Genomic DNA, 26,363 nt, shown 5'->3' on the forward strand with positions numbered 1-26,363 from the left:
GACCCCAAACCCTCTGGCCCTTTTGTAATACAAAATGTGTTCATTTCACATCTTGGTTGATGAATGTAGTATTTTAACCTAGCTTTGAATACCCTTTATTTTCAAAAAAGTACAACCACCTAATGATCACACCTACCAGTTTAACTGTAATTCATGATACCATCTGCTATCTTATTACGGACCAGATAAATTCTTTCATTGTGATTAATGTGATTAAGATTTCTTTTAATGTATAGGTTTATCTGTCCTTCCTTTCTGACATTTTCTCTCCTTTGTGATGTGAGTTTTGGAGACAATGGAGACCTACCACCATGTTTTACATTTTCTTAACTCTGCTGCACTTCCTCATTGTTAACATTAACTCTGGCTGTCCGGCAGTCACACCCCAGAGCAGGTTCAGCAGACCCTGCTGGTGAGGGAGGGCTGAGCATTTTAGAGACACTAGCTCAACTACACAGGTTTTGTTTTTGTCCGTGGTGATTTGATAATTTTCCACACATTTCCTTCATTTCTGTGTGGATTCTCCGCTGAGAGGAGAGAAACCTCTGGAAAAGTGGAGGGATGGCAGGTCTTTACTTAGCGTAGTTAGGGGGTAGTGATGGAGCCAGAGGAAGGCACATGAGAAAAGAAGAACGAGGCACAGCTGGGCTCTAGCAGTGGTCCACAGCTGTGGTAGCAACTACCCAACATAGCATCTGGGAGTATTTATGTGTGAAAATGCAGATACTAACTGTGGCTTATTCTGGTCGCTAGTTACATTCAGAGGCTAGTTTTGTTTGTTACTATTTACTAAGATGGAAATTACCATACATCTATGTAAGATTGTACGATAAATCTTATAACTGAAACTCGTTCTGATGCTTAAGGGACCAAACTTACTATTAAAATATTGACACACCCTGGTCTGCTGAGGTAGAGTGAAGACTGACTTCAGTATGTGAGCTACTAAAGAGAGTCTTGCACTGTCCTTAGTAAGAGATGTTTGTTCTGCTTCCCACACCATTTGAGCTGTACTGTGTGTTGGTGAAGCAGTTTTGTTGTGCAAATGGTTTAGAGTCTGCACTTCTGTTCAGGGGATGGTAATAACCGAGACGAAGCGGCAAATGCTTGAGACCCTGGAACTGAAAGAAGATGAAATTGCTCAGCTTCGTAGTCATATCAAACAGATGACTACCCAGGGAGAGGAACTGCGGGAACAGAAAGAAAAGTCTGAAAGAGCTGGTAAGAACTCAGGGGTTTGTATTTGATATCAACCCAAAGTCAGAGCATTTTAACAAGTGAGTTAGTTGTCGTTATAGATGCTTAACCATAGGGACTCCTGATGAGAAAGTGCTGTTTGGAGAAAGCCTCCATGGGACTAAGGCAAGCCACAGCCTTCAAGCTGAGAGAGATGCACACACTCACGCACGCATGCATATACGTACGTACATACATACATACATACATACATACATACATACTTGTAACAGGTAGAAGAAAATGTGATAGAGACCATACATGAAGTATTAATATCTAACTATTACAGAAAATGTTTGCTGACCTCTGCCTTAGAGTATTATAATTTAGGTTTCAGGAACTTACAAGTTGTCAAAGCTTGGGGCTTATTTAAAATAATTGCTTCCTTACAGGTGATAGAGGGTGAACAGAAAACGTAAAGTATATATCTGCTTCCAATGGTATCAGCAAACAGTTTGGTATTAAACATGCCAATTGACTAGAATACAGGCCAGTGTTGTAGTCATTGCGTTCTGTCCTGAGTTGTGCTAAGAAAGGCTGTTAGAAGGGAAAGGAAAGTAAGCAGGTCAGGAACAGGTCAGGACGCCTCAGTTAATGAGCTGCACAGTGGAATTAAATAAAGAGAGGCGAGGCTGTAGATATGTCAGTCACTGCAGGACTATAACCAGGCAGAGGATCTGGTGGGGTCAGCTAGAAATGATGCTTGCTGATGTGGGAAATGCGTTGGATTTTGAAGGCGCTGGCTATTGGCTTCTTACCATGTGAATAGCTGCATTTATGCTTGTGCATGTAGGGCAATAGCAAGCAGTAGGTGAGCACAGTGTGACGGGAGCTTGTGTCTTACGTGGAGAGGAAATGAAGTTGGACGCAGAAGCAGGACATCCAGGTTTGAGGAACAGAACACATTGGGTGCCTAGGTTGGTGGCTCGGGAGAGGAGCAGAAGGGAAGTCAGAATCTAAGATGGCCACACATTTTAATAGAGCGAGTAGTGGGTAGTGGTAAGGGGCTCTGAATTGGGAACTTGGGGGTTGATCCTAGAAGGTTTGTTTAAGATTTTTTGAATTTGAATTAGCCATGGCTTTCCCAGTGGAATTGTCTTGTAGGCATGTGGAGAGCTAAGACAGTGGAGTACCTTGTAAGAATCATTAGCCTGTGGTTAAGCCTGCAGAGAGGCTGACGGAGGTGGCCATAGTTTTTGTGCTGAGGCCAGAGTTGCTTTAGTGTTTATTGCTGCTGGTGTGTGTTAGTCCTAGTCCTGCTGTGGCTGGCAGTCCTTCCCAGCAGTCCTTGCAGTCTCATAGCAAGGCTCTGTTGATACTGTTGCTCTTTTACTCCCATTTAATCCTTACATTCTGTCAAACAGGACCATTCCTATTCTCATTTACAACTAGGAGAACCTAAGGCTATACTTTAAGTAATTTGTTTCCATTTATGCACAGAAAGTAAATGTGTGGTCAGAATTTAAGTTGAACATTGTGGCTTCAGAGTATAGGTTGAGAGGTCCTGAGTTTGACTGATAGAAATAAATGAGAGGAGAGAAGTCAGCCCAGGACGTCACAGAGCTGTGAGTATTGGCTTTAGGGGGAGTACAGCAGCTGTTTCCTCCAGCCAGGGAGAGGGGATGAAGCTTTACAGTGGCCTTTGAGTTGATAAGGATTTGATTCCTAGGACACAGTTTTGAGAAATTATCTTAGAAAACATATTGTAAGGTACCAACAGGGAAATGGAGCCGCGTATGAGAAATACTTGGTTAGTAACCTCTGTACTTGTAGGTGCATGTCTGTCTCTATTGCGTTGTTTAATGAAGTGATTTGGAGATTTTAGTTGAACTTGTTCTCATTAAACCTAAGAAAATTTCCTGTCAGGGAGTAATGGTTACTTTGAGAATCTAAGTTCCTGAAAGACAAGCAAAGTGAGCTACTGCAGACAGGTTGGCTTTCAGTGCACAGGAGCCCAGTGTGTGCTCTGAGAGCACAGAGAGCCCAGTGTGCAGTCTCAGCACACAGAATCCTGTGTGTGGCCATAGTGCAGAGAAGCCCAGTGCAGTCTCAGTACCTAGCAGCCAGTGTGTGTGCACATATAAACTAGCCACAATGCACTGATGCCCAGTGTGTAGCTACAGTGCACAGGAGCTAGTGTGTGGCCGCAGTATACAGAAGCGTGCCAATATCAGAAGAGTACAAATTAATAAATAGTGATGGAGAGAACTGAGATTTAAATTATTTAATGGGTACATTGATTTTGGAAAACACCCAGACAACATAGTTAGTTGCATATGTTTTCATTTGCAGTACTAACTCTTGAGTGCCATGGTAGAAGTTTGTAGGAAGACTGGTTCTACACCGATGAACTAAATCTGTAATGGAAACTAGTTCTGCAGACCAGCTGCACCCCAGCTGATGGTCTTAATTGAGAAGAACAATCCAACAGAAATTGGTTCTAGTCACAAATGTAAAGCACAGAAAATAATCAAAGGGAAACTCTAGATGAGTGCCTAATATGGGAGACAGTCAGTGGTCAACAATCCAAGCTTCCATAAGCAATCTGTGAACATCATCTGGGTTTTGTAGAGTTCAGTTGCTTTCTTAGACATCTGTCTTCTGTCCTTGGACACAAAAGGAAACAGTACTATCCTTACAGCTGGCTGTTGGGATTTTAGAAGCAGGTATATCTACATAAAATTGTTACCAAAGAAACTGTCCGGATGCATTTTCTACTGTAAAGACTTGGATTGTGATAGTATCTCTGGACATGGGACTGTTGATAGGTAACTTGATAGACAGTCGACGCCTTCTCTCTGGGCGTTAGTTAGCCCTGACCAGAGCACATTCGGAGTTGCTTTTCTTGAGGCTCAGGTGTACCGCACTGTTCCTAATCTGTAAACTCATGCTGCCACTTGGTGTAGGACAAAGTCTGTTTCCTATGCTAAGGCATAAGCTGGGGACATGCTGAGTAAGTAAAGCTCTTGCCCCAGAAAGCCGAGAAGCACAGCTCCAATCCCCGAGAACCCATGCAAAAGCCAGGCATGCGTGGCCAGAGCTGTAATCCCGGTGTTGAGGAGACCCAGGGGTAAGCGGGCTAGCTGGACTGGCTGCAGTTAGAAACCCCAGGCTCAGTAAGATCCTGCCTCAGTAAATAGAGTGGATACGAATGGAGGAACATGTGAGGCCATCTTCAGGCTTCAACACAAATGTGTACATGTTTATACATGCCCACATGTGCTCAAATACACGAACACACATGCACACACCCCACACACACACACACGTGTAAAAATTACTAAGGCATGAGTGTAATGATGTGCTTCCACCAGGACACTACAGTCTACGTCTCACGCTTGAACAGCCTCCTGGGAAGGGCGGGAGCGGTTCTGAAGTCTCTCACTACAGCACTCTTGCTTTGTTGAAAATGATTCATTTTAACAGCTAAAGAGAATACCCCTGTTAGAAGCCCTGTGCAGCAACTGTTGATTTCTGCTTTCATACTTTGTGGTGTCAGTTCAGATGAGTGGTGAAATAGAAGTGTACCATTGAGTGTATCGCTTTTAGGCTTTATGTAATCCATAGTCTTATATTCCAGTCGTATTGTGTATTTAACTTTGTATGTTTTTATGCCACCATTTAGCACTATACTAGGAATTCTTATATATAATGCTAAGGTACTAACATGATTGAATGTTTTGTGTCATATTGAATACACATCATTTCCTTCATAACCATTCCTCTGTTGATAACTAGTAGCTTTTAAACTATTTTTAAGCTTTTACTCTTCAAAAACACTGTAACAGTTCTCCAATACAGATTAGTTTTTAATCTTTGATTTTTTTCTTCTCTCACATCATTTTTATCTATATAAGGCTTTAGTCTTTTTTTTTTATTAGTTAGGTGATTCAAATATAGCTATAGCTAAAGAGAAATCATGAGTCACAGCGTTAAGTTTCTCCCCAAGTAAAGGAGAGAGCTCAAGTCGTGATGTGCTTGCCACAGGAGGATGGGAGAAGTTCCAATCCCTAGCACCTGTAGAAGCTGACATGTAGTTTGTACTCGTTAATCCCAGTGCTGGAGAGGTGGGGGCAGGCAGGTGTCTGGGGCTTGTTCCCAACCATGTCAACCTGCTTGATGGGCTCCTGGCCAGTGTTAGAGAACCTGTTTCAAAAAAGCAAGTCGGATGGCTTCTGAGGAACAAAATCTGAGATTAATCTCTGCCCTCTACGTGAATATACACAAGCCTGCACACAAACACACACACACACACACACACACACACACACACACACACACACACACTTATAATTATGTAATGTGTAGAATATTTCACATGGACTAGGAGGTTTCTCAGAGTGCACTAACTTTCATAAGCCTTGGTTTTTTTTTCTACACCCCATCTCTGCTGAATTTATGTGTTTATTAAATGATTGGCTGCATGTAAAAACTTGGGTTAAGTCATGAGATTCTGTGCTTTGTTACTGCCGAGTTATATTTTCTTTTGTATGGTCCAGCCTGATAAGCCTGACAGAAGAACATGTGCACTTGAAGTCTGGGCAAACATTTGAAATAAGGCAGATTTGTGCATAGACAAGACAAAACCACCTGTGTGTTTAATGCTGTGTTAGCTGTTGATGTGTATGTAACAGTTTCCTTGAATCTCAAGTCTCACTGAACATCTTATTTTTGTGCATCCACACATGCCAATAAGTGAATCCCGGTGCCTTTCCCAAGCCTTGTATGAACAGGACTGGGGTAAGGCTGGCTTTCTTTTCTGTTTTTTCTTATCATGGGTACTTAGTAGAATGAGCCTTTAAAAGAAAATTCCATGTTTCTCAGGCAAAAAATAAAAAGTCTTGAGTTGAAGTAGATTTATGCTGTTTGGAAGTAATGTATTTATATTTAATACTCAATGAATACCTGTTAGGAAGATGTATTGTTTTAAACAGACTGTTACTGGGTTTATGCTCAAAACCCAATCATTGTGGCTGGGAAGCTTCAGCATCTGCAAGAACAGCTTCATGACCAGTCAGTTAAGGTTGCTTTGCTTTGCTTTGATGTGATATGTTTCAAGGCTAAAGACTTTTAAGGTATTTGATGTTTAAAACACCCCAACATACTGGATAGGTCTGCAGGTGTATTAAAGTCAGGACACAGTGGAGGAGCCTAATTATATGCTTTGGGGAGTGGCTTAGGAAGTCACTTTGAATTGGAGATGCATGGTCTCTTACACTTGTGAAAGCCCTGGTTCACATGTGAGCATTTCACTACATTGAGTATGTATGCCCAAAGTGGTAGTGCTTTCTTTTCATTCACATAAACTGTAGAGCTTTTTAATCTTGGATAGGGACCTTGTCACACACTTAAAACTCAGGGCAGTTCCAGGTCCACTGTAGTAAGTAATTCAAACTGAAAATGTTTTAAAGTTTTCACTTCTTTCCCTTCCCTTCCTCCTTCTTCCTTCCTCCCTTCCTTTCTTCCTTCCTTCCTTCCTTCCTTCTTTCCTTCCTTTCAGATTTATTTATTTTATGTATATGAGCAAACTGTTATTCTCTTCAGACACACCAGAAGAGGGCATCAGATCTCATTACAGACGGTTGTGAGCCACCATGTGGTTACTGGGAATTGAACTAAGGACCTCTGGAAGAGCAGTCAGTGCTCTTAATTGCTGAGCCATCTCTTCAGCCTTTCACTTATTTTCAAAATAAAAACATATGCCTGTCACATGTTAGCATAGGCTTTTATGAAATGTAACTACTTTTCAAAATAAAATCTAGTGTGTATTTGTTTATTGTGTTACTTGGCATGATGGAGCACAAGTGGATTTTTGTGCCCCTTTTTGTCTGCAGTCAGTCAATTGACATGTAATACATGAAGAAAGCCTGCTTCATATGGGTAGCTGTGTGGAAAGGAAAGCACCCCCTCCCTGCCCCGGTCCTCTGAAGGGTCTCGCTCCTGGGAACCCACGGCTTTGCTATTTGTAGAGTACATCTGTTGATTGGGTGGTACTAATGCAAGTCTTTGTTGTTTTTAGTATTGATTTGCATTTCATTCACTTTGTAGTAGTTTGTTCTATCACCTAACGACACTTGTGTTTTGGCAGGGATTTTTGTCAGCTTTCTCCTCAGGAATAAAGACATAGGCCCAGCCTACTCATTTTAAAGTGGTTACCCAGTGTCTTAGGGTGAACAGTTAATGTGGAGGTTGGCCCGTTTATTCCCTGAGATGGAAGACCGGGTCCTGTGAGCCTTCTGTGGAGTGCTCTCTAGGGTGGGAGCCTCACTGCCTCACTCTGGGGCTCTGGAGCTACAGCCGGCTGAGTACAGTGTTCCCATGAGCGAGCGGGGAAGGTGATAGAAAACGCTGGGTTCTCTGAGGATTCTTTTTTTAATTTCCTTTGTCTACTTACTGGTTTGGCTGTGTTTGTGAAGTATTTCCTGTATATCACTCACTCTCTAACTTACACTGTGTGTGTGTGTGTGGCATGTGGCAAACATCCTATGAGAATGTGGGAAGTGGTGGGATTGTTGAGCTGTAGATTGCCAGTCCTGCCCCCGAGGCTCTTTTAGAATCTCATAGGCAGGATGGGCCTCATCTGAAGTGGAAAGTGAAGAGCTTGCACTTGGGTCACCCCCAGCACCTTGTTTAGCTCACAGAGGCTTACACACACTTAGTTGGTTACACTTTTGCCTGCAGAGTTTTGAAAGTATATTCAGAATGTTATATTTTCCTTTCCTTTTTAAAAATAAGAATTGCCTGAGGTACATTGAATTTTGCTTTGGAAGAACACAGTGTGTGTTTCCAACACTGCGGCCCTTGGTGCTTAGCCTTCCTGTCCAGTGTGTGCCTTGACTGGTTTTCTGCACTGCTGCATGCTAGTGAAGACTACTCAGGGCCGGCTGGGGCTGATGTTCGCTTTCTGTCTGCTCACTTGTCCTTTGTTGTAACTAACAAATGAATGATGTAGCACTTCAAAACGTGCTTCTGCAGTGCTGTCACTTGGGAACTCGTGTACATTACTGTAGGTCGTGGCTACCATGTTATTGTGTGTGCTGTTTGCAGAGTCACACAAAACATCTGGTTCCTCAGTGCACTCTCACCACCTCCTGAGTAAACACTGAAGTGGGATTCACTGTTAGAAGCAGGGTTCCTGTGAGAAAATGGTTCTCATCGTGCTGTAGTGTAGAGTCTGCAGTAGGTGTGAATATGTTTCATCTGTTTATTATATTGGATATTTGGATTTGTTTTAATGCTTTGGGAAGAGTACTTAATATTTCTTTAAAGTAGGGGGTAGATAGCAGACAGTGAGTTTTATGTCTGTCAGCATGTAACACGGTCCATCTTTCTGAGACCTGAAAGCCTCTTGTAGTCGTCAAGTTAGAAATCCTGGCTATGAGAGAGATTGGGCTGAGCTTGGGCACTATCAGCAATACTTACAATTTCAAAATGGTGCAAAGCAAGGGTATTTTTCCAATTTAAGGTTCTCCCATCGAGCCTGTATGTTAAATTATTGCATTTAACTGAGGATATTAGGTTAGAAGATTACAAAAAAATTATTTCTAGCTGTGAAATTATTTCGTTCTCTGCCATATCAGGAAGTAATTTAAGTGAAAACACTGTGGATTCAAATCTACTCTCCCTTTATCATTTCTTCTAGATTCTGAACGAATGTCAAAGCCATGTTCAGGTTCTACAGAGTTAGTGTAAGAGATTTCTGTGGTGTAGACTGGAAGGTTGATGGTCGGATCCCTGTGGGACAATGAGAGTGTACTGGTGACTTCGGAGTGCTAGGGACCATTCCTGTTCCAATTCCCACTTTCTCAGTTTTAAGTCTTCAACACAAAGTGATCCGTGAGCACTCTTGGATCGTCTCCCACACTCAGGCCAGGCTCTAAGTGAGGAGACTAATGTTTTAATAGTAGCAATAGCTCGCTGTTGCTGTGTGTCTGACACTAGAATTTATAGTGAAAACAGAGCTACAAAAGGCAAAGATAGTGTTTTTCTTAGATATTTTACTTTTTAGTACCTTGATGTCTTAAAGAATTATTCTGGTATTTACAGGCAAGTGTAAAGTTAAACTGAGACCATAGTGGTGCTTGCTACCTTTAATCCCAGCACTCAGAAGGCAGAGGCAGAGGCAGGTGGATCTCTGAGTTCAAGGACAGCCCAAACTACAGAACAAGTTCCAGGACAGCCAGGGCTACACAGAGAAACCCTGTCTTGAAATAACAAAGAAATTGCTTTAGAATAGGTGTTTGTTTTCAGGTATAGTTCTGGTGCCTAAACCATTGTCTGAAGCTAGTGTGGGGTCAGCAAAAGGCCTTTTTACTAAAATGCAGTTGAAGCACCCAAAGTTCTTAACCAACTTTGTTGTACAAGATACATTGTATTTGTTGGTGAAGTGTTCCCTGTGGACTGTCTCTTGATGGAATTGTCAACACTTCTTGACCACTGAGTGTACAGTAGGAAGTCTCAGGGCTTCTATAAGGGTTAAAGGAAATAATCTAGGAGGGCAATAGCAATAGGATTTTCACAGGGTTTTCATTCATGTGTATATGGATCTTCACATACACACATGCATATGGTGTGCACACATACATCCGTAGGCTCACATGACCACACAATTGTACCAAGGAACCCAGCTGTTGTACCCATTGTGTCTGACTTGGTTGGCATGCTGGATGAATGATTTGTTTCTCCCTTAGACTTAAAGGAGGTTATGACTACAGGACCTGGGTTTACCTGACCTGTTAGCTGTTGGTAGTACCTTTTTATATGCCACTGAGTTAGGTAGTTTCCTTTCTAGTTAGCTGAAAACAGCTCTTTTTAAACTTAAATAAATAGTAGGTTTCATTTCAGAGGAATTGTCTAAGTATGTGATTAAGTACTTACCACCCATTAAATATTTTAAAAAAAGAAACAAAACCCCATACTCTTTTATATTATGATTAAAATGCCTGAAAATAAGATTTTCCAAAGAACTGTTTTTCCATTCTTAAAAATGTCCTAGTGAGCCAGGCATAGTGGCACATGCCTGTAACCCCAGCACTCAGGAAGAGGATGCAGGAGGATTGCAAGTTGGAATCCAGCCGGGCTACATAGTGAGACCCTGACTCAAAAAACAAAAAAGAAAAAGAGAGTCCTAGTGAGTACCCGATGGCATTATCTGATTTGATGACAGAGAGCCTGAGTACGGTAGATCTAACAGTGCGGTTGAAGTTGCATAGTGCACAAGTGGTGGCCTGGCCTGGCTCTTGAGTCTGTTAGCCATAGAACCCTTGGTGGGCAGAGCAGGGAAATGTTAGTGATTTAATATATAATTTTCAAAGTTCTAAACTTAGGCTTGTGTAAGCATCCTTATATTCTTCTTTAGAATTCAGCAATAAAATTGATTTCAGTGACAGGACACTTCCTTAAGGCTCTGGTGCACAGCTTAGAAGTGTCCCTTGGCGTAGAGCAGTGCTGCATCTTCTAGCCTGTGCTGCTGCTGCTGCTGCTGCTGCTGCAGCTGCTCTTAGAGCCTGTAGACTCACTGTGAGACAGGGAGCTCATGGAGAGGAGCTCCTGAGATACTTGTTTTCTGCTCTTTTCATTGCAGCTTTTGAGGAACTTGAAAAAGCCTTGAGTACAGCCCAAAAAACTGAAGATGCACAGAGAAGAATGAAGATGGAGATGGATGAACAGATGAAGGCTGTTGAGAGAGCGAGCGAGGAGGAGCGCCTCCGCCTTCAGCATGAGCTGAGTCGGGTGAGGCAGGAGGCTGCCAGCATGGCAAAGGTAAGGACAGCTTAGATCAGCATGGCTGCGGTCCGATGTTCGTTCCCCACGTCTTTGTAAGAGAGAGTCAGTTCACATTGTAGAACCTGAGCGTTTGTTGCACTTCAAGCACCTTGGCAGGGACTGTCACACTTAAACCACCTTGCCCCTCTCCAGTTCCTGCGCTTCTCATTGGCTCGCTGACCTGAGGCTCCTGAGCTAGGTGCTTACCTGCTTCAGTGCACCCTCAGAACTCAGTCAAGAAGGCTTCTCCAACTTGGGAGTACGCAACCGAGGTTGGGTATTTAAAGGTTTCAAAGGATAATTACTCATTTACTTGGTTTTCAGGTACTGGTAGGGATCAAATATTTGACTTCACATATGGCAAACACTTGTTTTACCACTGAGCTACATTCTCAGACCCTTAAAGGATAGTTATCAATTCTCTGGTTACACTTAAAAATACAATGTTTTTAAATTTTTTTTTTTTAAGATTTATTTATTTATTTATTAGTAAGTATACTGTAGCTATCTTCAGACACTCCAGAAGAGGGCGTCAGATCTTGTTACAGATGGTTGTGAGCCACCATGTGGTTGCTGGGATTTGAACTCTGGACCTTTGGAAGAGCAGTCGGGTGCTCTTACCCACTGAGCCATCTCACCAGCCCCGTTTTTAAAATTTTTAATTTGTATAAAAAGTTGTCTTTTGAGAACTTAAAATTTTTCTGCATTTGTATATATGTATAAGAAAGTCCCACAGCATATGTGTGGAGCTCAGTACACGTGAGAGTTGGTTCTCTCCATCACTGTGTGGGTTCCACAGATTGAACCCAGGTCATCAAGCTGTGAGCAGGGTTTTTCCTGCTAAGAGCTCTCACAGGCCTGTACAGTGCCTTTGATGAAGACATTTGGGGCTGTTGTGAAGGTCAGTAGGTGAGCGTGCCTGTTCTGCAAGCATGAAGACCTGAGTTTGAGTCCCCAGCACCGGAGGGAGGAGCTGGGCGTGGCTGTAGATTGGGAGACCCCGAGAGCTGGCCAGCCAGCCTGACTGTAACCTGCAGACTTCAAGGTTCAGTGCAGTAACTTGTAGGCTGAGAGGAAGACTCCCAGTGCCATGCAATATCCTTATTGCACATAAGTGTACAGAGGGGGAAATTAAATAAGTTTACACATTTACTTCCTTCTATGGGACTATAAACGTGTAGGAAAGTATCAATTATGACCTGTTACTGGATATACATTTGTGTGTGTGGGGGGGGGAGGGTAGCCATACCCACACTCACGTGCAAGCACTACACACACAGAGCACACAGATACACAAGGAAAAGAAACAATAAGTAATTTTCAAAATCCCATAGGTTTCCAGTCTTACTACCAAGAGTACAGGCAATGAATGAATTAATGAATGATGGCGCCCGACCCCTGTTCCCACTCCAGCTCTTCCCGTCATTCCATGCTTTCCTTAACTACGTCTCCATTCTACTCATTTAGTGACTCCTCATTTGTGTTACTGGATATACACAGCTTTGGCCCAAATTCTTTTTATTGTAGAAACGTTTTCCTGATAGTGGGAGCTAGCCTTTTAGATAGAAGGAACTTATTCAAACACTCTGTTTTCTGTTGAAAAGAAAGTTTTCTTCCTTGGTATTTAAGGTTACTTAAATAAGGTTATTTAATTTTAATTACATTTTTTTGTTTAGTGTTCATGTACAGGTGTGCGATAGAGGATGTAGTAGTGATGGAATTGGTTCTCTTACACTACATGGACGCCAGGGCTCAAACTCAGGTTGTAAGTTTGGCTGCACGTGCCATAAAGTGCTGAGCACCTCAGAGGTTCTAGCACACCTGTGGGACTGTGGCTGTAAGCTCGTGCCAGGGCACACTCCTAGTGTTTGCAAGACTGGGCTCAGTCCCAGCTATTACAAAAACTAAAACACATACATGCCCAATTCTGAGACACTGGTTTTTCTTTTGTCCTTTATGTGTTTTTATTTGGGGTTTGAGGAGGGATTCACCATGTAGGCTAAGCCAGCCCCTAAGTGCCTGCCCTGCGTCAGCCTCCCAAATTCCAGGGTTACAGTCGTGAATCACCGTGCTTTATGGATTATTGTTGTTCTAGGCCTGTTGTTTCCTTTTGACTAGGATGCATCCATTTGCTTATGGTTATACCCTTGCTCTGATTGGACTTTATTTGGTATGAGGAATAAGCTTGAAATTCAACTTAGTTTTTTGCCAGGGGACTGCTTTCACACCCTAATTTAATAGTATTTAATAGTATAGCCTTTGTCCCCTGACATGTCGTTATCACTATTACATAGTAAATATGTAAGATGCTGGCAGGTGTCCTCCTCACCCCACCTTGACTGCGACAGTGGACGGCTGTGTTGTCACTGCATTGTCACTGTGTCTGAGGAGCTGCTCCCTGCCTGCCACTCCTTCCCCACTGTTTGTTTTGGTAGTGGTGATGGGGTATTCCTAACCACTGAGCTGTCTCTCTGTGGACCCTAATTTTTGGCTCTTGTAACATGTAAGTTTAGTCTCAATGGCCTCCCTCATTCTTTTTGTGTTTCATTACATTAACTTTTTAGATTTATGTAGGGAACATTGATAGTTTTGTAAAATTGAGTTTTCCTTTCTGAGAAAGAACAAAGCCAATAACTCTTAAACAAATAATGATTTCCTGGAAAGCCTGGCACACCCTGACCATAGTGAGGGTCTGTCTTGAGAGCAGCCTTCCTCGTCTCCTGTCTCCTGTCTTCCACCCCTCCCCTCTCCTTATCCTAACCACTGGGGATCTAGTACAGGTTATGAAAATGTAGCTTCAAGCCCCACTGGACCCCGCGCAGCCCTTAGTTTCATTAATCAAGAGCCAACCGTTTGGGCTTTCATTTAACTGCTCTGACTTTGGAGCTGATTCTTGTCTCCTCTTAAGAAGTTGCTAGTGTGGTTAATCGCCAGTCAGCAGCGCGACTTAGCTGTGAGGTGTGTGGCTTCTGGCTGTAGTTACGTGGCTTTTATGGCAGTTTGCATTTACCTTTTGGTTCTTTTCAGAAGAACTCAGAAGAACAAGTTGCTGCACTCCAGAAGCTGCATGCAGAGGAGCTCGCCAGCAAAGAGCAGGAGCTGAGCAGGAGGCTTGAGGCCCGGGAAAGGGAGCTGCAGGAGCAGATGAGAATAGCTCTCGTAAGTGCTGTCTAGTACACCTCAGAGCTGCCGTCTGCTCAGGTGAGGTGGTGGATAAAAGGACAGGAGGAACCCAAGGGGGCCACTAGTTCAGTACTCGTCACATGAGGTCAGGGGTCCATCAGTCTGTGCGTGAGATGACGACGGCACAGTTGTCTCAGAGCCTAGCATACTGGCTTCCCAAAATTTATTCTGAACCGAAGTTTAAAGAGCAAAACTTGGAATTTATATGATGTTTAAAAAATAGAGTTAAAGAACTAACAAACTACTGAACTAACAAAATAATAGTGAGAAAAGCAAAGATTCAGACTTTTGCTGAAAAGGATGTGACTTGAAAATTTAAAACAAAAGGTAATTTTCCTCATTTGTGAGAACCTTTTATGTGAGTTACCACAAAGTTGTTTTCATGAAATTATCAAGAAAGTACATGAAATTATCATCCATAAAATAATATATATGATTTTTAAACATGTTTCATGCAAAAGGATTGGAAATGCTACCTGGGTCTGACTCTAAGTTGTCTGAGCATCTCAAGCCATATTGATTCTTGCCTGAGGCAACACGTTTTCTAATCTCTGGAAGCAAAATTGGCACTTGGATTTAGAGTACACTTATACACGGCTAGGAAAATAGTGTGGCGGAAACTCTGCCCAGGGGTGGTGCTGCATGCCTTTGATCTCAGCAGAGGCAGGGGAATCTCTGATTTTAAGGCCAGTCTGGTCTATATAGTGAGATCCAGGATAGTCAGTGCTACACAGAGAAACCTTGTCTCAAAGCAAGGAAAAAACAAATAAACAAAAACAAAACAAAACAAAAAACCACAGAACACAAAATTATAACTATTAAGGTACTTATAAGAATATTTATTTCAGCATAAAATATAAGTAGTTGCATGGAGATCAGAGAACAATGTGGAATGTAAAGGAAGGGCTGCTGTGTCCACGCACTGGCGTCCACGGTGCTTTCTGGGAATTGACACATTCAGCTGTATTTCAAGTGGAGGGAAAAAAAGATAAATGCATACATACACATGGAGCTCTAGCTTCTTAATTCAGCAGACTTGAAAATTTCTTCTATTAATATACCTAAAAATACTGAAATCAAGATTGTGAATAATTCTATCTAAATATTTCATATTTCAGTCTATCCTGTAATATGAAATCATTTTGTACAGCCCTGTGTGTCACCATGCTATATATAGTATGTCTAAGTACCACATCAATGCTTGCTTTTTAAGCAACAGTATACAGAAACATGCCTAAAGTTAGAGTATAATCTAGAAATTACAGTTTAGTGTGCTAGTTTAATGTTAAAAGTGCTTGTAACCTTTGCCATGGGTGTTGTCCTGTATAAGAATGGAGAATTTTCAGAGCTGGCTACACTGGAAAGCCTCAGAGCCCGGGTTCTGCAGATGAGGTGTTGCTTTGGGATTTATGTGGGATTGAGGTGGTATCAATTGTTTTTGGCACAGGAAAAGAGTCGATCAGAATATTTGAAGCTCACCCAAGAAAAAGAGCAGCAAGAATCCTTGGCTTTAGAAGAGTTAGAGCTGCAGAAAAAAGCCATCCTTACAGAGAGTGAAAATAAACTCCAGGAACTTGGGCAAGAAGCAGAGGCTTACCGAACCGTAAGTTCACGTGCTGTGTGGGCTCCAGAGCTGGGGATGTGTGTGTCTGTGAGACTGTCCCCAGAGCTGGGGGTGTGTGTGTCTGTGAGACTGTCCCCAGAGCTGGGTGTGTGTATGTCTGTGAGACTGTCCCCAGAGCTGGGGGTGTGTGTGTCTGTGAGACTGTCCCCAGAGCTGGGTGTGTGTGTGTCTGTGAGACTGTCCCCAGAGCTGGGTGTGTGTGTGTCTGTGAGACTGTCCCCAGAGCTGGGGGTGTGTGTGTCTGTGAGACTGTCCCCAGAGCTGGGGATGTGTGTGTCTGTGAGACTGTCCCCAGAGCTGGGGGTGTGTGTGTCTGTGAGACTGTCCCCAGAGCTGGGGGTGTGTGTGTCTGTGAGACTGTCCCCAGAGCTGGGGGTGTGTGTGTTTGTGAGACTGTCCCCAGAGCTGGGGTGTGTGTGTGTCTGTGAGACTGTCCCTAGAGCTGGGGATGTGTGTGTCTGTGAGACTGTCCCCAGAGCTGGGGATGTGTGTGTCTGTGAGACTGTCCCCAGAGCTGGGGGTGTGTGTGTCTGTGAGACTGTCCCCAGAGCTGGGGGTGTGTGTGTCTGTGAGACTGTCCCCAGAGCTGGGGGTGTGTGTGTCTGTGAGACTGTCCCCAGAGCTGGGGTGTGTGTGTGTCTGTGAGACTGTCCCTAGAGCTGGGGTGTGTGTGTGTCTGTGAGACTGTCCCTAGAGCTGGGGATGTGTGTGTCTGTGAGACTGTCCCCAGAGCTGGGGGTGTGTGTAGGGATGCATGTGTCCCTGAAGACATTTCTCTAGTCCTGGAATGAAGTATTTGTTATAGTGTAAGTGTATGTAGTTTTCTGCCCTTTTCTTGTCACTGTTAGAGATGTGTGACCTGCCACAGGAACGTGCTGACGGTATTTAGATCTGTCAGTCTTGTTAGGCCATGCAACAGTCACACTTCCCATAGTTGTAAGTTCATCTTTGCTCTTCCTTTACGGACAGTTCAGACACTGACGTGGTGCGGTGAGATGGCATTGACGCGGCTGAATCTGCACTGCTGTCTCTGCAGTGCATCTCTGCAGTCACCAAGGGGCTGGACCTGTCAGTGTCTTAGGACTGTTCCAGTCTGACGCTGTTCAGAGTGAAGAATTAATATTCTGTGAGAGAACAGCAACCTTTGGTTAAATATGGTTAAGAATATTCTTTAAGGAAAAACAAAACAAAACTGTGCAGGTTGGTGATGAGACAGCTCAGGATAATGTGTTTGCTGTACAGTCCTGGCCATCTGAACCTGATCCCCAACCACAGTGCAGAAAGAGAGCCAGCTTCCTGCTTCCCTGCCCTCTGCAGCCACAGCTGCACCCTCCTCCTCTTCCTCCTCCTCTTCCTTTTCTTCTTTCTCCTCTTCTTCTTCCTCTTCCTCCTCATGTCCTGTTCTTCCTCCTCCTCATCCTCTTCTTCCTCCTCTTCCTCTTCCTCCTCTTCTTCCTCCTCCTCCTCCTCACCCCCCACTTATGTGTATATGCACTTATATGTGTATATACACTTATGTGTATATGAATAATAAAATTTTAAAAGCTTTTAAGTATTTGCCTTTGGGGGTAGAAAACTGAGATTTTTTTTCCCCTCAAAATTGTTATAAAAGTAATAAAATACTATTATAAACCTAAAAGCATAGAGTGTGGAGATCCATCTTCCTACCAAGCTTGCTATCATTATTTGTTTTGTGGTTTATTTTCTTTTTGACTATCCCATTAGAATTTTTTGACTAGAGATACTGAGATCATTATGGGATGGTAAATAGAGGAAGTGCAGAGCTGAGTGTGTTCATGACTGCATTGGTGACTGAGCACAGCAGATTGTCGCCCTTTTCTTATGTTTGGTCTGCTATGTGAGGCATTCAAAGAACAGCCTTTAGATAGGCCCTGCAGTCTTTTATCATCACTAGTAAACAAGTATGCTGTTAGTAAAATACACCCAATTTTCATTAACAGAGAATTCTTGAATTGGAAACCTCTTTGGAAAAAAGTTTACAAGAAAGCAAAACACAGTCAGAGCATCTGGCTGTTCATCTGGAAGCTGAGAAGAATAAGCACAATAAAGAACTCACAGCCCTGGCTGAGCAGCATAGGACAGAAGTGGAGGGCCTCCAGCAGCAGCAGGACAGCCTGTGGACTGAGAGACTCCAAAGCCTCTCTCAGCAGCATCAGGCTGCTGTGGAGGAGCTCAGAGAGAAGTATCAGCAAGAGAAAGATGCACTACTGAAGGAGAAGGAGAGTCTCTTCCAGGCCCACATACAAGACATGAATGAAAAGACCTTGGAGAAGCTTGACAAGAAGCAAATGGAACTGGAATCTGTCTCTTCTGAGCTGTCAGAAGCACTGAGAGCTCGGGACCAGCTTGCAGAGGAGCTTTCTGTCCTAAGAGGTGATGCAGATAAAATGAAACAGGCTTTAGAGGCCGAGCTGGAGGAGCAGCGGCGTCACCACCAGCGTGAGGTTGGCAGCATCAGTGAGCAACAAGAACTAACCGTCCGCAGAGCTGAGAAGGCACTGAAAGATGAGCTCAGTCGGCTGGGGGCTCTGCTGGACGAGAGGGACGAGCACCTGAGAGAGCGGCAGGCCCGGGTGCAGGACCTGGAAGCTCATCTTCAGAAGTCTGCCGGGGAGCTCCAGCAGGCCTTGGCCAAACTAGATCTCTTGCACTCTGAGCAGAGCGCCGCACGCGAGCAGGCAGGTGCGTATGAGGAGCAGCTGGCCCAAATGCAGCAAAAGGTGTTAGACCTGGAAACAGAGAAGAGCCTTCTTACCAAGCAGGTAGTGGAGATGGAAACACACAAAAAGCATGTGTGTGAGGAATTAGATGCTCAGAGAGCTCAAGTGCAGCAGCTGGAGAGACAGAGGAGTGAGCTGGAGGAGAAGGTCAGGTCGCTAGCCCAGCTCCAGGACTCACAGCTCAAGAACAGTACTGTGGAGAAGGAGCAGGCTCGGCAAAGCCTGATGGAAAAGGAAAACATCATCTTACAGATGCGAGAGGAGCAGGCCAAGGAAATCGAGATCCTCAAACAGACATTGTCTTCTAAAGAAGAGAGCATTAGTATTTTGCATGAAGAATATGAAACCAAATTTAAAAATCAGGAAAAAAGAATGGAAAAAATTAAGCAGAAAGCAAAAGAAATGCAAGAAACAAAGAAAAAGTTGTTGGATCAGGAAGCCAAACTTAAAAAAGAGCTTGAAAATACTGTCCTAGAGCTTAGTCAGAAAGAGAAGCAGTTCAATGCGCAGATCCTGGAAATGGCACAGGCTAACTCAGCTGGAATCAGCGACACGGTGTCGAGACTGGAGGAGAACCAGAGGCAGCAGATAGAAAGCCTGACCGGGGCTCATCAGCGAAAACTTGATGATGTCATAGAGGCCTGGGAAAAGAAGCTGAGTCAGCAAGCTGCAGAGCTCCGGGACAAGCATGCAGAGCAGATGGAGGAGAAGGAGCAGGGGCTGGGAGAGCTGAGGCAGAAGGTCCGCATAGTCCAGTCTGAAAAAGAGGAGCTGACTAAGGAGGTGGCGCGATTGAAAGAGGCGGTCAGTGGGCAGGACGTGGCACTAGCTGGCCTGCAGGGACAGCTGGAGCAGAAGTCTGCTGTCATCGTTTCCCTTTCGGAGCGTGAATCTCAGCTGCAGTCACAAGTGGAAAAGCTGGAAGCTGATTTGGGTTGTTCTCTGAGTGAAAAGCTTTCCCTTCAAGAAGAGCTGGCTGAGCTGAAACTGCTGGCAGACAAGAGTCAGCTGAGGGTCTCCGAGCTGACGGGCCAGGTGCAGGCTGCGGAGAAGGAGCTCCAGAGCTGTAAGTCTCTGCATGAGCTCAGCAAGAAGAGCCTGGAGGACAAGAGCTTGAACCTCAAAAGCTTGCTTGAGGAGCTAGCATCTCAGCTAGACAGTCGCTGTGAGAGAACCAAAGCTCTGTTAGAAGCCAAGACGAACGAACTAGTGTGCACCAGCCGTGACAAAGCCGACGCTATTCTCGCTAGGCTGTCCCAATGCCAGCGCCACACAGCCACAGTTGGGGAGGCGCTGCTCAGGAGAATGGGCCAGGTTTCTGAGTTAGAAGCACAACTTACACAGCTGACAGAGGAGCAGCGCACACTAAAGAGCTCTTTTCAGCAGGTTACCAATCAGCTGGAAGAGAAAGAGAAGCAGATTAAGACCATGAAGGCTGACATTGAAGGTCTTCTCACAGAAAAAGAAGCCTTACAGCAAGAAGGAGGCCAGCAGCGGCAGGCGGCCTCTGAGAAGGAGTCCTGCATCACACAGCTGAAGAAGGAGTTAGCGGAGAACATCAATGCCGTCACACTACTGAGAGAAGAGCTGTCGGAGAAGAAGTCTGAGATTGCCAGTCTTAGCAAGCAGTTAAGTGATCTCGGTGCTCAGCTGGAGAGCAGCATCAGCCCGAGTGACAAGGCCGAAGCCATCTCTGCCCTGAGCAAGCAGCACGAGGAACAAGAGCTGCAGCTGCAAGCTCAGCTTCAGGAGCTGTCTCTGAAAGTCGATGCTCTGAGTAAAGAGAAAATGTCTGCCCTTGAGCAGGTGGATCATTGGTCCAACAAGTTCTCAGAGTGGAAGAAAAAAGCACAGTCCAGACTTGCCCAGCACCAAAGCACTATTAAAGACTTGCAGGCACAGCTAGACGTAAAAGCCACGGACGCTCGTGAGAAGGAGGAGCAGATATGTTTACTGAAGGAAGACCTTGATCGGCAGAATAAAAAGTTTGAATGTTTAAAAGGCGAGATGGAAGTCAGGAAGAGCAAGATGGAGAAAAAGGAGTGTGACTTAGAGACTGCGTTAAAGACTCAGACAGCAAGGGTCGTTGAATTAGAAGACTGCGTTACTCAGAGGAAAAAAGAAGTTGAGTCCCTAAATGAAACACTTAAGAATTACAACCAGCAGAGGGACACTGAGCACAGTGGGCTGGTTCAGAGACTTCAGCACTTGGAAGAGTTGGGAGAAGAGAAAGACAACAAGGTTAGGGAGGCTGAAGAGACCGTCCTGAGACTACGAGAGCACGTGTCCTCGCTGGAAGCTGAACTTGGAACTGTGAAGAAGGAACTAGAACATGTAAATTCAAGTGTGAAAAGCAGAGATGGGGAGCTGAAAGCTTTAGAAGACAAACTTGAGTTAGAAAGTGCTGCAAAAGTGGAGCTGAAGAGGAAGGCCGAGCAGAAGATCGCTGCCATCAGGAAGCAGCTCTTGTCTCAGATGGAAGAGAAAACCCAGCGGTATGCGAAGGACACAGAGAACCGACTGAGTGAGCTGAGTGCACAATTAAAAGAAAGAGAAAAGCAAGTTCACAGCCTAGAAGACAAACTTAAAAACCTGGAGAGTTCTCCACACCCAGAAGTGCCAGCGGTGTCCAGATCTATGCAAAGTGTGGCAGCGTCTCCCGAGCAAGAGGCTCCAGATTCCCAGGACTGCACACACAAGGCCTGTAAAGAAAGACTCTGCATGCTGCAAAGACGTTTAAGTGAAAAAGAGAAGCTGCTGCGCAGGCTGGAGCAGGGCGAAGGCGAGGCGAGGCCATCGCAGCCTGAGGCTCAGCACAGGGCGCTCTCTGGAAAGTTAGACTGCACTAGAGCCAGGCAGCTTGAAGATCACGTTTTGATAGGATGTCTTCCAGAAGAACTCGAAGAAAAGATGAAATGTTCCTTAATTGTGTCTCAGCCCATGGGAGAAGAAACTGGTAACAACACAGGGGTGAAGCAGAATTGGGCAAGTGTGGTTGACAGTGTTCAGAAAACCCTCCAGGAAAAGGAGCTCACTTGCCAGGCCCTAGAGCAAAGGGTGAAAGAACTGGAGTCGGACTTAGTAAGAGAGAGGGGCGCCCATAGACTTGAAGTGGAAAAGTTGACCTTAAAATATGAAAAATCGCAATCTTCCCAGCAAGAAATGGATGGGGAAAATAAATGTGTAGAAGTGTTGGAAGACAGGCCTGAGGAAAACTCCCAATCCCATGAGATCCAGTCAAACGTGGGGACCGTGGACGGCCTGCGCAGCGACCTGGAGTCCAAGTTGACAGGAGCGGAGCGGGACAAGCAGAAGCTGAGCAAGGAGGTGGCGAGGCTGCAGAAGGAGCTGCGAGCTCTGCGGAGGGAGCACCAGCAGGAGCTGGACATCCTGAAGAGGGAGTGCGAGCAGGAGGCCGAGGAAAAGCTCAAGTAAGTGCTGTGCCCATGTGCCTGCGTGCGTGCGTGTGTGCGGTGTATCGTATAGACACTTTTACCTGCCCAAAGTGTTCCATAAGCCTCGTAAGTTAAGTACTGAGGAGAAATGATCATTTTGGCCTGGATACAGTGTCATTCCATGTTCGTTTAGGGGACATGGCTCCTCTTGCAGGTAAGATCACAGCTGCTGGCTGCGCGTCTGGAGTAACGATCTCATTGCTGTTCTCTTAGTCGTAGCCTTGTGACTGTAGCATGCAGGTCTAGGGGAGAAGTTTACAGTAGGAAGGAACAGTTCTCCAGAGCCCAGGTTAGTGCTGAGGGTAGTTATAGTTCATCAGTCTCACTTTGTATGCGCTGTTCTCTTTACACACACACATACACACACACACACACACACATACACACACACTCAGAGTGGTTTCCCCAGCAGTGAAGTCCCATTCTTCTGAAGCCTGGTCCCTGTTTGCTCTGTGGAGGCAGCAGCAGTCACCGCTGTCCACTCTTGTTCTCAGACAGGAGCAAGAGGATCTTGAGTTGAAGCACACGTCCACACTGAAGCAGCTGATGCGGGAGTTTAACACACAACTGGCACAGAAGGAGCAGGAGCTGGAAAGAACTGTCCAGGAGACCATTGGTAAGCACAGCTTTGAGCTCGGCAGGGACACCACCCTCAGGGAGCCCACAGTTGAAGCTTACTCTCCTTTCCCATGTGGTAGGTGCTGTGTGTCATTAAACTCAGGGAAAACGGTCCTTGTCCAGAAAGTGCACTTGTCCTCCTGAACGTCCTCTAACCTGCCTCGCCATCACTCACTGGCCTTTGGCGAGAAGCAGCGCCTCCCCACGCCTGCTCTGCTGCATTTCATCAGCATTAATTTGAAATGAGAAGTTCCTATTGCCGTTGGCATATAGTCACAAACATGATTTCTCATTTATGTCCCTTTTCTTTTATTAGATAAGGCCCAAGAGGTGGAAGCCGAACTTCTGGAAAGCCACCAAGAAGAGACACAGCAGTTGCATAGAAAGATCGCGGAGAAAGAGGATGATCTGAGAAGGACAGCCAGGAGATACGAGGAGATACTCGATGTACCTTGGTTTCCTTCTCTTTTGAAGTGTAGCAGTGTTTTACGGTAGCGCTGAATATTCTGGCTTCTCACATGGAGAGACGTCTTTGAGAAGCTAAAGTGAGGCTTTGTGCTTGGGTTAAGTCTGGGAGCAAGTGCAGCCTGTGTCTGAGGCGGCTCACCCTAGCCATAGTCTTCCCAGGACAGTAGCCAACCTCCTTCCTCGCCACTCGCTGCAGAATTTGATGGTCCAGGGTGGACTGTATAGGAAAAGGAGATTTATCAGCTAAGTGTTTTGTGTTCAGTAGATGCTGTTTCAGAGTATGTAATACAGTGGCATTGCAGTAGCAGAGTAAAAGAGACCACAAACGAGGGTCAGAACTTGGACCCCATGGATGTTTTCAGACACAGCACTGTCACTTATTCTCTGTTGGCGTATTACGTAAGATAACCTTACTGCGTCACACGCCGGGAGACACTTGTTGTTCCAGAAGAGCCGTACTTCAGCTGCGTCAGCACTGCATGTGAGGGAGGGATAGATGGTGACAGTCATTGTTTTAAATGTAATCAAATTGAGTGAAATTTCAGGATATGGAATGCCACCTTTGTGCAGTGTGCAAGGTTTAAATCTCATTAGGAAAATTAAAATAATTGCACATTTTCTTAGGCTTTCAGAGTATATTTGTGCTGAGTTTTTAAAAATACAGCCAGGGAGCTGGAGTGATGGCTCAGTGGTTAAGAGCTCTGACTGCTCCTGCAGAGCGAGCATCCAGGTTCAGTTCCCAGCGCCTATGTGGTGGCTCACAGCTAACTGTAACTCCAGTTCCAGAGCACCCGGTGTTCTCTTCTGTGCTCTGTGGGCACTGCACATGCATGGTACACATAAATTCATGGGCATTTCAATGCACATGGTACATCTGGTCTCATGTAGACACATAGATAATAAATGCATTTTTAACAATCCCATTGAGGTGTTGGTGCCTATGATCCTGGCACACTTCAGGAGCTGGGTTAGGAGCATCAGGAGTTCAAGGCCAGCCCTGGGCATAAGACTTTGTCTCAATATAAATAAATACAGTCACTTTTTGACTCCTTATGGAATTTTTTATGGTCTAGTATATCTAGTATACCTGATAAACATAGTTTAGTTCTGTCTTCTGGTATTTGTTACTGTGCTTTTGTTTTCTTTTGTTTTTATACAGAAGGGAAGGCAGCCTTAGTTAAATGATTTGCCTAACACTATCTATTGAGTTCTAGAATAAAGATTCGTCATTACCTTCACATATTTCATAAATAAAACCCAAGAAAGGAACTTTAAGAAGGTAACAGCTATTTTTTGGTGTGAGAAAATTCAAGCCTGGCAGCTTCAGAGAGAGAAATAGCTCTTTTGTGTAATTCCTCCTCTGTATATGGGTATATGGGTGCTAAGGGAGTATATGTATATGGGTATATGGGTTCTAAGGGAGTGTATTAGTCAGGGTTTCTATTCCTGCACAAACATCATGACCAAGAAGCAAGTTGGGGAGGAAAGGGTTTATTCGGCTTACACTTCCACACTGCTGTTCATCACCAAAGGAGGTCAGGACTGGAACTCAAGCAGGTCAGAAAGCAGGAGCTGATGCAGAGGCCATGGAGGGATGTTCTTTACTGGCTTGCCTTCCCTGGCTCGCTCAGCCTGCTCTCTTATAGAACCCAAGACTACCAGCCCAGAGGTGGTCCCACCCACAAGGGGCCTTTCCCCCTTGATCACTAATTGAGAAAATGCCTTACAGCTGGATCTCACGGAGGCATTTCCCCAACTGAAGCTCCTTTCTCTGTGATAACTCCAGCTGTGTCAAGTTGACACAAAACTAGCCAGTACAGGGAGTATATTTATATGGGTATTTGGGTGCTAAGGGAGTAGACTGTTCGCCACTGTGACAGCCCTCTGTGGGTCTAGGGTGAGGAACAGGAAGATAGGTAACTGTAGTCCTCTGGAGGCTGTGTGAAGGGAGCTGCCCTCCAAGCTGAGCTGTGGGACAGCAGTGTGGGACCAACTGAGCTGACTCTTTCGCAGGCTCCTTCCTGAGCCTGATAGCTAGAGCTCGCTGCCTTATGCACTGAGTGCCTGGGCATCTTCTAGTAACTGCGTTTTCAGAAAGGGGAGCTTTAATTGAATAATAGTGTGTGTCAACTGGCTTAACGAATCAGATGGGAGCGCTTGCCCTTAAGTCAGCATAATGGGCAGTCCAGGCTTCAGGACTCAGAGCAAAACTGCTCTGTTCTCCTCTCTTCCTCTTCCCTCCCCCCTTTACCTCTGACCATGGGATACTGCGCTTTCCCCATCCTTCATGGTCGCTCTGAGATGTTGTAATAACAAATGTAAGCACAAAATGTTTCAGGTTCCCTCCTGATCATAGATGTTTCTTTCTGTTGTTGGTTTGGGTTTTTGAGACATGGTCCTATGTAGCTCATGCCGCCATGATCTTACCGTGAAAATGACTTTGATCACCAGCTTCCACCTTCCATGCCAGGGTTGCTGGTTCAGGTACCATTCATACTTCCCACACATGAAGAATGGAACCTTGCTTTTGCTTCAGATGTCTTTAGGCCCCTCACACACAAGTGCATTCCCTTAGTTAGGGTGACAGTTGTGCGTGTATCCCCGGCATGGTGCTGGCATATGCTGGTTCCCTATCTCCTCTGCTGTCTGTGACAGTGTAAGTGCCTAGCGAGGCTGCACTCTCTGTGAGGTCCGCACACGTAACTCAGCCGGAGCCGCTTCTTCACGGTTCTTCACGTGCATTACCTCTGCCCATGCTCTGAGTCTTCCTTCACCACTGCTGCTCTGTGCGGCTTATGTGGCTGTGCTGGTTGGAATAAGAATGGTCCCTGTAGGCTCCCGTATTTGAATGTCTAGTCCAGTTGGTGGATGTTTGAGTAGGATTAGTAGGAGGTATGGCTTTATTGGAGAGGGTGTGTCACTGCGAGTAGCTTTGAGGTTTCAAAAGTCCATGCCAGGTCCAGTCCTAGATCTCTGCCAGTTGCCTTTGGATCAGGCTGTGGTGGATCTGAGCCACTGCTCCAAGGCCACACATGCTGCCATTGCTCCCACCATGATGAAGACAGACAAACCCTCTGAAACTGTAAGCAAACCTCAAGTAGTTCTTTGTAAGAGTTGCCATGGTCATGGTGTGTACAGTGACCCTGTCACAGCAACGGACACATAGCGGCATACACATGTCAGGCATCTTCCTCAGTCGCTCCCCATCTTGCTTCCTGTGGCTCAGTCACTCACTGAAGCTGGAACTCCCGTGGTGGATTGACCCTCGGGAAC

At 45.0% G+C, this 26,363-nt stretch overlaps 1 protein-coding gene across 24 annotated transcripts in view; it reads left to right on the top strand.

Annotated features, from left to right (window-relative positions):
- Nucleotides 1-26,363, top strand: part of Golga4 (golgi autoantigen, golgin subfamily a, 4) — a 76,324-nt gene that overhangs the window by 31,608 nt on the left and 18,353 nt on the right. For 16 of the 24 annotated variants that reach the window (XR_003947952.1, XR_871210.3, XR_003947953.1 and 13 more), the window contains 7 exons: nt 1,074-1,221; nt 10,820-10,998; nt 14,029-14,160; nt 15,632-15,787; nt 17,770-21,980; nt 22,499-22,620; nt 22,939-23,069. Coding sequence is in view for 16 of the 24 variants with exons in the window: in XM_006512187.4 (XP_006512250.1) it covers nt 1,074-1,221; nt 10,820-10,998; nt 14,029-14,160; nt 15,632-15,787; nt 17,770-21,980; nt 22,499-22,620; nt 22,939-23,069 (5,079 nt within the window). In the remaining 8 variants the exon portion in view is untranslated. The other 8 variants (XM_017313473.2, XM_017313475.2, XM_017313477.2 and 5 more) reach the window with 3 other exon arrangements.

Source organism: Mus musculus, chromosome 9 (genome assembly GCF_000001635.26).
Source record: "Mus musculus strain C57BL/6J chromosome 9, GRCm38.p6 C57BL/6J".
Classification (NCBI taxonomy): domain Eukaryota; kingdom Metazoa; phylum Chordata; class Mammalia; order Rodentia; family Muridae; genus Mus; species Mus musculus.